Genomic DNA, 15,475 nt, shown 5'->3' with positions numbered 1-15,475 from the left:
CAGGTGCCCCCATTCCCTTTCATTTTTAAAGCCAACTCAAATCGACTGAAAGGAAGAACAGTTTGGGTTTTTAAATATAACCCTCCCTCCACCAGCTGAACACAGGATTAATGGCCAGTGATAGAAAATAACTCCATTCCTCAAACTAATTGTCTCTTCAGTTCCAAGGACTGTGCTCCTTGACCCAGTTGGGAAAAAAATAAAGTGCTGAGAGATTAAAATATTAATCATGCTAATCACAATGGAAACAAAGGAATTTTCTGGATGTGGACTCAGGGTCATGAATAAAATGTCAACCCTTCACAAGCAACCCTTACATCAAGCTGGAGTGTCCTCTAATGAGCTGACCTTTATAAATCATACTCCCAGAGACTTTCATTCCTTCACTGATTAGGGGAAGAGCCGGAGAAACTTACTCTGAGACACGGTAATTTTAAAGTGCTCTTTTTAAATCTCTACCAAACGGGGATAGATAAGAATCTGAAGAATAAAGGAAAGAAAGCCAGAAAAACAAGTACCTTGAGCCCATCTTTCCTCTCCAGCAATATTTGCCCGCATACTTGGGGGTGGAGGTGGGGGTTGGGCGTGGGAGACACAGCATGTCCAGAGTCCCACAGAATATGTCCCACAGAATATTCAAGGCATTCTTGTGGAGGCTTCACCCTAAGGCCCTCTTCCATCAGCTGCACAAGCATGATCAACACTGAGTGTGTGTAACAGAAAGCCTAGGAGGGTGTAAGCCAGTCTTCCTTGCGCCACGTAAAACACCGGGGCTCTCAGGGGAAAATAAACAGACTTCACAGTGCTTTTTCATGCCCTGTGCTCTGGCAAAAGGGCCCACGATAATATTGTCTTTCTGTCTTCAGGAGAATCAGTGGTGGCTCTCCTGGTGCTACCAAATGTGGACAATGACTCCAGCCAGACTCTCCTGTAATGTGACTCCTAGTACGTCAGACGCTCCAATGGGCAAGAGTTCTGGGGAAAAAATTAATTTCCCATAATTCCTTTCTTTAAAAAATAGCTTTTGGGGTACATGGGTGGCTCAGTGGGTTAAGCGTCCAACTTTGGTTTGGGTCATGATCTTGTGGTTCGTGGGTTCCAGGCCCCATGTTGGGCTCTGTGTTGACAGCTCAGAGCCTGGAGCCTGCTTCGGATTCTGTGTCTCCCTCTCTCTGCCCCTCCCCGAATTCTCTTTCTCTCAATAATAAACAAACATTAAAAACAATTAAAAAACAGTTTTGGGGTGCCTGGGTGGCCCAATCAGTTCAGCATACAACTCTTGATTTTAGCTCAGGTCATGGTCTCATGGTTTCTGGGAGAAACCCCCTCAGTGGGCTCTGTGCTGACAGTGCAGAGCCTGCTTGGAATTCTCTCTCTCTCTCTCTCTCTCTCTGCCCCTCCTCTGCTCATGTGCTCTCACACTCTCTCTCTCAAAATAAATGAAGAAAGAAAGAAAGAAAGAAAGAAAGAAAGAAAGAAAGAAAGAAAGAAAGAAAGAAAGGAAGAAAGAAAGAAGAAAGGAAGAAAGAAAAAAAGTTTTATTGAGGTAGCAAATATAAAATACTGCACATCTTTAATATAAACAACTTGGTAAGTGTGCACTTACACAGACCCCTCGAGACCATCACACTGATCAAGGTAATAGGCATATCTGTCCCCTCCAAAAGTTTCCTTATGACTTTCTGTGTGTGAGTGGTAAGAACACTTAACATGGCCACTGAGGGGATCTATCCCCTCAACAGATTTTCAAGTGCACAATACAGCATGTCAACCACCGGCACCATATACACAGCAGATGTCTAGGATTTTGCACCTTGCATAACTGAAACTTTGTACCTATTGAATAGCAACTCTCCATGGTTCCCTCCTCTCAGCCCTTGGTAATCTCTGTTTTATTCTTGGCTTCTATGAGTCTACTTTAGATGCCCACGTAAGTAGAATCATGTGGCATTTGTCCTTCTGTGACTGGCTTGTTTCACTGAGCATCATGTCCTCCAGGCACATGTTGTCACATGTGCAGATTTCCCTTTTTTGGGAAGCTGAATAATGTTCCATAGTATGTATACAACATGCTATCCCACATTTTTTTGTTCACTCACATGCTGATGGACATTTGGGTCATTTCCATATCTTGGCTGTTGTAAATAATGCTGAGTACATGAGAGTGTAGATATTTCTTCAAGATCTTGATTTCAATTCTTTTGGATACACACCCAGAAATCCATTTCTGGGTCATATGGTGCTTCTATTTTTAATTTTTTGAGGAAACCTCCTCTATACTACTTTCTGTAATGGCTGCATGATTGTACAATCCCACCAACAGTATACAGCGGTCTCAATTTCTTCACATCCTCACCAACGCTTACCTTTTGGTTTTTTGGTACTAGCCATCCTAACAGGTGTGAGGTGATGTCTTATTGTGGGTTTGATTTGTATTTATCTGATGTTTAATGATGTTGAACACCTTTTCATATACCTATTGGCCATTTATATGTCTTCTCTGGAGACGTGTCTATTCAAGTCCTTCACTCATTTTTTTCAAAAAAATTGGCGTATTTGTTTTTCTACTATTGAGTTGTAGGAATTTCTTACACATTTTAGATACTAACCTCTTGCTATAGGTTTGGTTTGCAAATATTTTCTTCCATTCTGTAGGTTGCCTTTTTTAAAATGTGTATTTCTTTTTTAGAGAGAGATAGAGTTGGAGAAGGAGAGAGGCAGAAAGAAAGGGAGACACAGAATCTGAAGCAGGCTCCAGGCTCTCAGCTGTCAGCATAGAGCCTGACACGGGACTCGAACTCATGAGCCATGAGATCATGACCTGCGCTGAAGTTGGACACTGAGCCAACTGAGCCACCCAGGCACCCCTATAGGTTGCCTTTTTATTCCGATGATTATGTCCTTTCTGTGCGGAAGCATATCATCAATTTTCAACCCCACCATGGGGACTGTGGAGCATACCATCTTGAATATTACTTAGAGAAATCAGGTTTCAGGATTTCACTCATGCCTCCAGCCCTATTAGTAAATAAATAATATGTATTCTTAGCAATTCTCATATTTTGCTTATGGTTAACACTGTTTTACTTTGTAAATTATCAAGTGACTGAGAACTGAAACACCTATTTCAATGACCTAATCCACCTGGAACGTCGTCACTGCTTTCTACAGCCTCATGGCAAAGGTAGAGACTAGAAGTATGTCTGATTCTAAGATGAGACTTGTTCCCAGCCAATGAAACTTTAAGTGTAATGACAGGGCAGAGTTAGGGTTAACTGAAAAAAAAAATAAATAAAAAAAAACAGGTAAATGATACTGTCATTTGATAAAAGGGATAGTTGCACTAATGCTCTCTTCACCATAACTTTTGAGGGTTAGGATCTGGCATTCTGGTCAGAGATCTGGCCCAGAGAAACGGATATGGCGATGTTTCAGCAAATCACTGGAATGGCCAAAATGGCCTTGAAAGAGAGCAAAGAAAGTTCAGGACAGTTTCTGAGAGAAACGAGACAGGGAGCTCACTTAGGACAGGTAGGAAGACTGTCAGGTAAGGGGGAAGACTCAGCGGGGACTGAAGACACTGACTTTTCAAGGGCACAAAATCACAAAGTTGAATTTTTATTTTAAGAAGTGTTCAGTAGTCTGAGGGTGCTTGGGCAGTTGGGTTGGTTAAATGTCCAACTCTTGATTTCAGCTCAGATAATGATCTTGTGGTTCATGAGTTTGAGGGCTTCACAACTTGGGATTTTCTTTTCTTTTCTCTCTGCCCCTGTGCTGTGCGCTCTCTCTCTCTCAAAATAAATAAATAAACTTAACAAAAAGAAGTGTACAGTAGTCTGATCACAAGAGCAAAAAAAGGCTCAATCAGATCCAGGGTTCCTGGGTGAGAGACAATGGAAGAGAAATCTGGGCACTTCTGATGTGATAGATCAAGAGATCTGGGCTGCTTGGGAAGGAAGCTGAGCCAGAGCCATACTGACTGGGAGAACAGAGGAAAAAGAAGAAACTGAACTTCAAGAGCTGGTTCCCAGGAGAAAGGGCTGAGAGCTGGAGACTGGCAGACTGCCCTCAGATAGGAGGTGAGGCTGCATGGCCAGGCACCTGGGGGCAGGCTGGGAACATCTGCCCCCATGGCTAAAAGCTTATTCCCTGTCATGCCTATGATTAAAGATGGGAGATACCCTCAAAGTTCTAAGTTTAAATTCATATCTTTGATAAACAAGCTTCAAAGTTTACTACAAGGTTTTTAAAAATGGGGAAGGGGCTGGGGTGCCCACTGGTTCAGTCAGCTAACTGTGCCACTCTTGATTTTGGTTTAGGTCATAATCTCACAGTTCATGGGATTGAGCCCCACTTCAGACTCTGCTGACAACTTGGCGCCTGCTTGGGATACTCTCTCCCCTTCTCTGCCCCTTCCCTGGTCATTCTCTCTCTCTCAAAATAAAAATAAAAACTTGAAAAAAATGGGAAGAGGCATAGATAGTTACTTCTCAAGCAAGCTCAGTTCTGATTGAGACTAATTCCCTTGACAATGGAATCTGCAAGTCTAACAGGCCAAAATGCTGGCAAATACTATGATTTCAAAACAGATGGCTGAATATATGAATATAAGCATGTATTTTCTATTCACAAAGAAGATGGATTAGACACTGCACACATTTTTTTTCTGATGGTGTATCTTTTTATCTCAATATATGTTCAATTCCCTTTGAAAAAAAACTGTAGTAATTAAATAAGAAGACAAAGAAAGCTGAAAATAACCACAACCTGGATCCTTGGAAGGTAGACTGTTTTTAAGCTATTAAGGTAAATTTGATTTGACATAATCTTTCAGCTTAAAAACTTGCTCAGTGTGGTAAAGAGAGAAAGTGGGTAATTATAGCTTCTAAAAAGCCCAAACTGATTTCTAAAAAGAGGAAGTCAAGCTGAGAGAGTCCAGCTTATTCGATTAAGTTGATTTAATTGGTGTGAGAGAGGCACCCAAGACCCTTTCCGTTCTGTTCAAAACATCCGTGTTTTCCAAGCTAGCTAAAGACACTGTCTTTCTGCTTGCAAACATGTTTAGGTCTAACCAATATTTTTCGTATCCCATTCATTTCTTAGTGATTAAAGTTCTCAGCTCAGGCTCCATATGACAATTACCTGGGAAGTTTTTAAAATGTCAATACTCTGGCCCCAAATCCCAGAGGTTCTGAATCAATAGGTTTGAGATAGAGTCCAGACATCACTAGTTTTTAAAAGGTCTTCAGATGATTTTTAATAGGCAGCCAGGCCTGAGACCCACTGCTTTGGACCATGATGGGGGCTGTTTGGCCTGAATTAGCTAGACAAATTTTTTCCCACTGTGGAGAACAGATCTAACCCAAATGCATATTAATTACTTTTGGCTCTTTAGCTACAGTGATAATTAGTAATGAGTCTGAAAGAGAATTTTCCATGCGCTCCTTCAAATGTAGAGTATGATCATGACTTGCTTTTCGCTCACTCATTATGCTGCCTCTTATGCCTTGGTCCCTACTGGAATAAGTCAATAGGTAACTTCAAGGTGATAAATGTATCTTCCCAGGGTGCTGAACATTCATGGGCTGGGCTTTCCATGGCAGCAGTTCAGTCCAGTGGGGGAAAAATTTTGACAAACACTTGCAAAAATAAATTAATTAAGAGGTTATTGTGTGCCAGGGGCTCTGTTAGGGGCTTAAAATATATGTCTTTATTATTCTTTTTGACACCAACTAGGAGGATCCATTAACATCCCGATTTTAAGGAAAACAAACTTAGTCTCAGCAAAATGTATAGGGTTGTCCAGCTGGTAAACAATGATATTCAGTTCATATTCTAGAGCCTGAGCACTAACCATTATGCTTTACGAACAGTTAATTAGAAATTTCTATATAAATTTTCTTTCTTTGATTAAAAGCACGTGTTCTTTAAACTGAGATTTATGTCTGGGTGTTGGATCACAAAATGTGTTCATCAGTTCTTTGCAAACCAGACTGGGAGCACTGGGAAGGAATTCTTCAGTGGTTTTACACATAAGACCATTGACAAGTCAGGTCTCAGTAATTTAAAAAAAAGCGGAGTTGAATAATGGGGTCAGTGTGGAAAAGTTAAATAGAAATCAGAAGACCTGGCTTAAAACTTCCTGTCAGGCCATCTCTCTTCCTAAGACCATGTTGGTAATCAATGTAAAAACCCTTTGTGCAAAACACTATAAAAACCATTGTTTATTTCAGCTTTTTTCACAAGTTTAAGTACTCTGCTGGCAAGTAGCTAATGAATAAACATTTTTTTGATGTTTGTTTTTGAGAGAGAGAGAGAGAGCACACAAGAGCCTGATGTGGGGCTTGAACCCATGAATCTCAAGATCATGATCTGGATCAAAGTCGGCCACTTAACTGACTGAGCCAGCCAGGAACCACCCAACAAATAATTTAAAACCGCTAAAATAATCAAGGTTGCCTTTTCCTAATAATTCTTCCTTTAATTTGGTTCTTCGTCAATTTGACCCTGCCCTGTGCCTAAAATAATATCACAGAGCACAGCGACAAGTCAAGTAAGAAACCACAGCAGGAGGGAAAGTTTTCAATTCCAAATGGTTGATTCTGATGAACACCGAGAAGTCTTGTCTCACAGACCATATATAAAAGCCAGATCACGTGCAAATGTCAGGAAAGCAAACACTTAGAACATCTGACTTCCTGAATTAATAAAAATCATGATTTTATAAAGTTGTAGATGAAGGAAACATACCCAATACCTTACATATGCCATTAATACAGACATTTCTGCTGTTGCCGCCTTCAAAGCAAGGAGTACCATCAATGACAGCATCCAGCATTTTCTCGGAAAACTGGCCATCTATGGGTCGGCAGTAGAGCTCACAAGGATGTGCTGGAGTGAAAAAGAAACAAACTCTTGCAAGTTAGCATTTTTAGCTCCGCACCCTTCCTGCAGGATTCTTTTGTACATACAATGCCCCCAGGTATTGTTCATCTGGAGATTTCCATCTTTCACCTTTCTGTGACACAGGCTGAAATGCGGGCTTTTTTCTTTATCCGGTTAAGGGGTTTTGCAACAAATTAAATTGGGAAGATTGTAACCTTTTGTTACAAATGATGAGACCTTTCAATACAACACTGAGCTGGGCTTGTAAAACTAAGATGAAGAGCTTCTGGGGTTGACCTAGAAGAGAAATATTAGCTACCAGTGCTGTCGGACTCCAGACAAGCATGACAATGCCCACTATTTGCTGCAAAGTAAGTGCACCTCTAGGTAAGAGGCAGTTACCTCCCATTGGGCCGACTCTTTACCTAAGAACCATGACCCCACCCCCCAAAAATACCTTTCTTTATTCTCCTCAAATCCAAGAAGTCCTTGGACACAGATGTACAAACACAGAAAAACAGAAAGCCTGATTTTTTTTTTTTCCTTCTGAAGCTGAAGCCTACCTGCTTACGGTGAATGGTCTATCTTATGCAGGGTCCCACAATGAAAACATTCTGGGGATGAATTTCCTACTCCCTTGTGAATGCAGATAGGGTGATTTCCAGCACAGGACTGGTTCTAAAGATTTACTTAATAGAATATGAACCTATACAGAGGTAACTACAGTTATCAGAAAGATGGGTAACTTTTACAACATAAATTGCCTTAAAATTTTTAAAAGGTAATACATGTATATGATAAGAATTCAAATAGTAATTTTCTTTTGAGTGTTACATCTTTTCTTCTTAACTGAAAAACTTGAGAATATCTTTTTCAGAAAAGTCTTTCTTGCGGGGAATCCCTTTTGGATCTGTTTACTGGGGGAAGCCCTTGAGTATCCTGTGGTATGACCAGCTGAGTGCTCAATGAGACCAGCCATAGGTCATGCGTCATGGACCCACCCCGTGTAGATGGGCAGCAAACACAAAGCCAGAGCGCTCAACCCTAGGTATGGCTTCTCGAGGACACAACGATCCGTTTGGTAAAGAAATAAAAGTATAAAACATAAATATAACGAAGAGCAGAAGCTCAAACACTGCAACTCTGGGCAAACTTGAGATAGAGGTCACAAGCATCTGCTTAAAGCTTAAAGGAAAAAGGTAAAAGTAGATAAAGAACACCAACTGATTTTATATAATGAGCCACTAGTGGATAGGTTGTCTGAGAAAATGAACAAAGTCCAAGTGAGTTGGAGAAATCACAGCACAAAGTGCCAATGGAAAAGGGCCGGTAGACTCTGGGGACAAGGTAAGCCATGGGATTCCTGTAAACCAGCAGTACATGGAGGGAGCCATCTGGGCACAGCTCTGCTCTCCTAGAGATGGAAACATCCATCCAGGTGTGCTGAGTCTGGGGAATCATTTCATGAAACGCAGAGCTATTAAGCACTTGACAAGTTAAGTAGAAGGATGGAGGCAGGGGATGCACTTTTAAATAAGACTTTGATTTGAGCTTTAGAATTTGGATTTGAGATTTTGTACTTGGACACAAAAGCAAAACCAGAAAGCAGCCCTGAAGAATTTTGGAGCTTTGCCATAGGAGTTACCTGTTTCAGCCAGCAGGGAAGGGCTGGGACCGGAGAGGTGCCTCCGGTGCAAAATTTAGGAAGCCATTCACTCCCAGGAGTTGCATAAATGGGTCCTCCTAGCAAGTACGTCCACATCCAACGGCAAATGTTGCAACGAATTCCAGAACGCTGAGGTTCCGATGTTTGCCTTCATTTTACTCCCCCTGGGCCTGTGCTATTTGACTCATTCCCCAGAGGAAAACACTACTAGGGGCTTCCACTACTCTTATTTATACTGTGAGGTAAGAGGAATTTTGCTTAATAAAATAATAGCCAATATATCACTAGCACACTATTTCCCAGATCTGGTTGTTCATAGTGGTTATCTATCTCATTTTACCAAACACAACCACCCTAAGGTGTTAGTTCTTTTTATTGTCACCATTATCTAGATAAAGCATAGGAAGATTAAGTTTCCCAAGACCTCACAGCTTGAGGGGCTGCCCTAAACCTGGTGGTTTAGCTTAGAGTCCACTTTACGAACTTCTAACCTACAGACACAGAATGTTCTTGAACAAAAGACAAATGTCTTTGATAAGCTCTCTAAAGAATCCACTCTTCATGTTATTAGGCAATGCATTTGTTTACAGATCATATCTGAGGTGTCAGCTTGGTAGAATTCCAATGGGGCTCCATCTTAATATTCTCTCTCGAGGCTTAAGTACAGTCAGAACCATTAGACTCTGGAGCCACTTATTTCTACAGAGTATACACCAAAGTTTTAGCTCATGAAAGTCCAAATGTTACTTAAACTTTCTGTGACTCAGTTTCTTCATCTGAAAACATGGGGGGGAATAATACCTACCTTGCAATGTAATTGTGAGGGTTAAGACAGAGATTGTACATTAAGCACTCAGCATGGTGCTTGATATACAGTAAGTGCTTAACACATGGCAGTTATGATTGTTGTTTTCACCTCCTTGTCATGAACTTGATGAATTCTAAAGGTCCTTGCAGTTGCCCCATCATGCTCTGCTATCTACCATGATAGCAGCTACAATACACATAATTTGTAAGACTGGTTCAACTCTCATTCCCACACAGACAAAGCTTTCCTGAAATAGTCTCTTCTCCTTTAGATTATTTCGTTATGCCACTTCTACTCAATGCTGCACTAAATTCATACTTTGTTTCGCTATTTTCTAAACAATTTCTGTCTTGTTGCTTTAGCATAAGAATTCTAGAGAGGAGTTAAGATGGTGGAACAGCATGGAAGTCTTTTTTCCATCTCGTGTACCTGAAATACAGCCAGATCAACACAAAACCATCCTGCACACCTAGAAAACTGATTTGAGGATTAATACAAAAATTCTAGATCTTGCTAGGTCAGTAAGTGCCTCCACGATTTCCCTTTACTGCCACTGTGGACCTGGTTCAAAGATGTTGCACTCATGCAATAACTACTGAGGTCCTCACAGCTCTACACTTCCAAGACTGTGGATTTCACAAGCTCCTCAACCAAACTGCCATGTCCTCAAGAACACTTCAATTATTTGTGCATTGACCAGATACAGCTGGCCAGCTAGCAGTTAGATCCACAGGGATTCAGTTCTCAGCCCTCTTACATCTTGCCTAAGGCCTTCTTGGTCTCTAGTCTGCACAGAGGGGATTGTCAGAGAATAATATTAAAATCTCCAATGAGGTATTTGGCATTGAGTGGTTGTTTAAACGTGTCAGTTATAATCATTAACCTTTCCTAGTGAATACTAGCAGGACATTATAACTAGAAAAGGCTCTTAACCCATGTTTACTAATTAACACACATGAAAAAGGTCAACACTGTTGGGGAGAAAATTCTGGACCAAGTGGCAAAGAGATCATCTCAACCCTGGCAGATAATCAACTCGGTCATGTTGAACCTCAACCTTAGTGATAGAAGTCAGGGATGCTGGGGTGCCTGGGAGGCTCAGTTGGACAAGTGTCTGACTTCAGCTCAGGTCATGATTTTGCAGTTCATGAGTTTGATCCCTGCATCTGGCTCTGCACTGTCACTGCTTGGAATTCTCTCTTCCTCCCCCCTCTCTCTCTGTCCCTCCCCTGCTTATACTCTCTCTCTCAAAATAAGTAAACATAAAAAAAAGAAAAGTCAGGGATGTTCATTGACATAATGAAAGGTTTATCCAGAGAGAAAAGGACAAATCAATTTAGTTGTATTTACATAATGTTGTTTAGCATATTCACAGACTCCCTGTGCAGGCACTAACAAGGAATGAGGTAAGCTCTAAGGCCATGACGTTCCGCTAATGAATAAAGAAAGCTGCAGAATTGAAAAGTATGATTTCATTTGTGTGCAAACTAAAACCAGTTGTTAACAATGGTTGCCTCTAAGGAATAAGTTAAGCCTAAGTGGGATAAGAACTTATTTTTATTTCATTCTATTACTCACACTTGCATTTTTTTTAAAGAAGCATATATTCCTTTTATTTTTATTTTTTTTTTAAATGTTTTTTTTTTATTTATTTCTAGGAGAGAGAGAGAGACAGCATGAGCAGGGGAGGGTCAGAGAGAGAGGGAATCACAGACTGAAACAGGCTCCAGGCTCTGAGCTGGCAGTCAGCACAGAGCCCGACGCGGGGCTCGAACCCACGAACTGCGAGATCATGACCCAAGCGAAAGTCGGACGCTTAACCGACTAAGCCACCCAGGCGCCCCGCATATATTCCTTTTAAAAATAATGTCTTGGCTCTCAAACAGGAACACTGGAAAGGTTTTCTTTCTTCTGTAATAATAACACATCTCCATGGAGAGAGGCCCTCATTTCAAGCACAGAGCCCTGTGCTTGAAAGCAGCCTTTGGGAATTGAAGGTTCAGGGCTTTTTCAGCATTTTACAAGACTGAAGCCCACTTCCCTGTCTTCTCTGTTGGCCTTTGTCTTTCATGGTACTTTGGGCAAGTCATTAGGTGATCTGTGACATAGGGCTCTGTGTCAGGGCTCTGCAGAAGGAGACAGGAGTAGCAATAGATGCTCTTCGTTCTCAATGGTCATCATGATTATCAGAGAGTCTGTCCCCGATACCAGCCTCATCGATTTCATAACATCCACAGAGTTGAGTATTTTCACTATCTCTCATTTATTCATCTGTCCTGACACATACCTTTGTCTGGATCATAGTTGTTTTTGTTTTTGCTTTTTCTCTACCTTTTAAGAGCTTTCAAATCCATTTATAATTCAGCTAAGTGAAACCTCTCAGACTCATGTACTGGTGAACTCTCACCCTCACACTGATTAATCCTCTCAAAGGAAGCTGAGGTAGCTGAATGAACTTATTGAATCAAAGGTTGCATTTTCAATTCTGGTGAAACAGGATGGCTCAACAGTTTTGGATAACGATGTTAAAAAGTGGTCATTAGAAGCAAAAGATAAAACTTGGTAATAAGGATAAAAAATATTTCTTAGGTCAAGGGAAACTTTTGATGCATTTCACGTTTTGTAAGTAGATTGCTATTGGAGTTTCACCATTTAAAAAAGTCCAGTTTCTAAACTCCATTTGCAGGCAGGGCCCCAGGGGTATGAACCCTGTGCAGTTGGCCAGGGCTTCACACTTGGTTGAATGCTCTGCGTCGCTGTCTTGAAGCTCTTAATTTTATATCTGAACTTGTGTTTTTCTAAGTAACACTGTATGATGAGACAATGAAGTGTGTGCACGAGCAGAAGATGCATGTTATACAGACACCTGTGTCAGATTTTAAGAAATACCAAACCTTAAGCAAAAGATATAACTTAAAATGTTTTATTGTTATAACAAGTAATATTTAACTTAAGAAAGAAACTCAGTTTGGGGCACCTGGGTGGCTCAGTCAGTTAAGCGGCCGACTTCGGCTCAGGTCATGATCTCATGGCTTGGTGAGTTCGAGCCCTGTGTCAGGCTCTGTGCTGACAGCTCAGAGCCTGGAGCCTGCTTCAGATTCTGTGTCTCCCCCTTTCTCTCTGCTCTTCCCCTGCTCATGCTCTGTCCCTCTGTCTCTTAAAAAGAAATAAGTGTAAAAAAAAAAAAAAGAAACTCAGTTTAATCAGTCAAGCTGGACCTTTAGATCAGCTTGAAGGAAATAACAAAATTATATGAAAAGTTCTGACAAAATACTCAACCAAAAATCAAATAATTACCAAGACTTTGTAATTTTGGCTGGTCTAAACTTGTATAGTCTTTTCACTTCTGATAGGGTAATATTACAATCCCCAAGTATATCAAAGTATGTATTAGTTAAACATAAGAAGGTATTAAAATTAATATATTCTACAATAACCATGGAGGTATAAAAAACAAGAATAGAGTTAACTTTTTAAAATAAAGTAAACTTAGCGGTTGCCTGGGTGGCTCAGTTGGTTGAACGTCTGACTCTTGGTTTTGGCTCAGGTCATAATCTCACGGTTTGTGAGTTTGAGCCTCATGTTGGACTCTGTACTGACAGTGTGGAGCCTGCTTGGGATTTTCTCTCTCTCTCTCTCTCTCTCTCTGCCCTTCCTCTGTTCATTCTCTCTGTATGTCTGTCTCTCTCAAAATAAGTAAATAAACTTAAAAAAATTAAAATAAATTAAACAAACCTATTTCACTGATATTTTAGACTTTCTGTTTATTATAAATATTTATGTTCTGTCTTTTGATTTTGATGTTTAAGAACTGTGATACTACATTTGGAATTATAATTTAATTTGAGAAATATAATAATTTTGTGATAATGCTTACATGTTGAGGAAAAAATGGTCTTCAAAGATTCAAGACAATTCAGTTGAATAAACCTAGCATTTGTCATAATACAGATAAATGTTGGGGCTCTTCTCCCCTCAACCAGAATTCCTGGGCCATGAAATCATCTGTTTTTTAAAATAAGAACATCACCCTAGGTAAAATTGTTGTTAAGGACACAGGCTAATCCAGTCTCTGTTTTACTGGTTACATTTAGGCTGCAGAGTTGGGCCCGAGCTAACCCCTCATGACTGTACTGTATAGTCTGAGTTTGGGCAAGTCAATTCTCTACATCTACTAGCATGTCCATAAAAATTGGGTCAAAACCTTAAATTTCCTCATAGGATTTTCTTGTGGAGATAAAATTAGGAAACTGCATATACCATGCTGAGGGAAGTGCTTGGCACAGAGCAAACACTGACATAAATTTAATATAAGCTGTTCTCATTATCAGTTAGGAATTAGTTTCATTGCAAGTAGCAGAAAAATGTTGCTCCCTTGTCTTAAATCGACATTTTATTTTTCACGTGACAGGAAATTCAGAGGTAATGATGAGTGGGCGTGGGGCAAGCTGAGGGCAAAATACAGGCTGGCACATCCCACCCCCAGGGTGGAATATGTGTGATATTCCTCAGACACTCCTGGCTGCCCAAGAACAAAGGAAAGGGGTTCCAGTGCTTGTCATGGTGATGTGGGAAACCAAGCATATGAAAAATTAAATTCCCTTACTCCCAATAGCCCATTGACAAGCAATTGACTATATCATTTTTCAATAGTCCAAATATGAAATTTTCATTCACTGGCTGACATCTATGATTCCTCTTGTGTCCTATCCCAATGAAGTGGGAAACTTAAATCACGAAAAGTTTGGTTAGTTATTTTTTTTACTACCTTGACTCATATATCCTTAGCTCAGGAAAATCTTTTCTCTTTCATTCTCTACTTGAATAATAACACACTGCACAGACATTTTTTTATGCTAATCTATAGCTAATGGTTAATGATTCTTCTTCATTTTCAGGAAAGAAGGGGTAACTGATGTTGATACGGGGAAGCATTGTCAAAGTCGCTGTCCCATTCTGCAGTTCAGTTACATCTCCATGCTCTGATGAGCATCCTTTAGATGCTGGATTTTACTTTTTACCTTTCTTATTCTGTCCTATACATATCAACTATTGACTTCTGGCCCAGAGCTGGCTCTTGTTTATTTCTGATGAAGGCATACCTACCATCCTGTTTTCCTTGTGCTTTCTTCCTCTCAACTGGAATTACTGACTCTATTTTAAATGTCTTCCCTTTTCTTTATTCCAGTAGTAAGACTTTTCATGTCTTAAGAGTCATCAACACTGCCTCAGAAGTCTTCTCTGAAATTACTCCAAACCTGCAGTGACCTTTTCTGAATTTCTGCCAAAATTATAATCAATTCACACTCTCATCAATGAGCACTTTCATCAGTAATAAGGTATTTTCATTGATTGCTTAGCTGCACCATGTTTTGAAGTGAGCCACCATGTTTAGTAAGTTTCCCTTTTATCTCCCCCAGAACTCAGCACAGAGTTGGATATATTCAGCCTTCAACATTTGTTTATGAACCTAACCAGGTCTTATTTCCATTTTCTGAAATATAAAAGTCCTCATGGTACAATCATCTCTTTACTGAACTCTGCAGGGCACCCCAGACATCCTGACATTTAAATGTTCTCGTAATGGCTGTGGCCCTAGATCTGGGATATACTATCAGAGCTCCCTTACCTGGATTAAAAACTGGAAACCAGTGGTAGAACTCATTCTTGTAGGGAACGGTGTCAAACTCACTGCATTGCATCTGCCGAAATGTTGGTACATCTGGGCGACAGGGGTGGACGTTGCACAAGCGATAGCGTTTTCTTTCTCCGGTGCAGTACTTCCCTCCAAACTTTGGTCTACGAATGAAACAGACAAGCTGTTTGTTTAGTTCCCTTAAAAGCTAGCATTTTTCCTTAAACATTGCTTGGCATCTGGTCATGACTGTTCTTTGCCAAACTATGTCCTGTTCTAACCTCAAAACTCACCTTTTACATCAATTCTTTCATACATTTTTTGGTTGTTGCCATTGCCCATGATCATTCAGTCCCAGGTCTATAGTTGCCTAATTTGAAATACTGTGTGTATCTTTTCTACTTATACATCCTCCTGGCCTTCAAAACTCAAAATATATACTGAGAATGGATACATCATTTTCCCCCCAAAGTCTGCCCCT

At 40.4% G+C, this 15,475-nt stretch overlaps 1 protein-coding gene across 3 annotated transcripts in view; it reads right to left on the bottom strand.

Moving 5' to 3' along the window:
* The window catches only part of ADAMTS12 (ADAM metallopeptidase with thrombospondin type 1 motif 12), a 286,228-nt gene that overhangs the window by 75,218 nt on the left and 195,535 nt on the right, over window positions 1-15,475 (bottom strand). For 2 of the 3 annotated variants that reach the window (XM_077755824.1, XM_077755825.1), the window contains exons 12-13: window positions 14,989-15,158; window positions 6,758-6,891 (exon numbers count right to left, since the gene is read on the bottom strand). In XM_077755824.1, the coding sequence (XP_077611950.1) occupies window positions 6,758-6,891; window positions 14,989-15,158 (304 nt within the window). Of the gene's footprint in view, window positions 1-6,750; window positions 6,892-14,988; window positions 15,159-15,475 lie in introns of all 3 variants that reach the window. The other variant, XM_077755826.1, reaches the window with a different exon arrangement.

The sequence above is a fragment of the Crocuta crocuta genome, unplaced genomic scaffold (assembly GCF_008692635.1).
Source record: "Crocuta crocuta isolate KB4526 unplaced genomic scaffold, BGI_CrCroc_1.0 scaffold222, whole genome shotgun sequence".
In the NCBI taxonomy this organism is placed as follows: Eukaryota; Metazoa; Chordata; class Mammalia; order Carnivora; family Hyaenidae; genus Crocuta; species Crocuta crocuta.
Note: the sequence above shows the minus strand (reverse complement) of the source record. Positions and strands in the feature narration are given on the sequence as shown.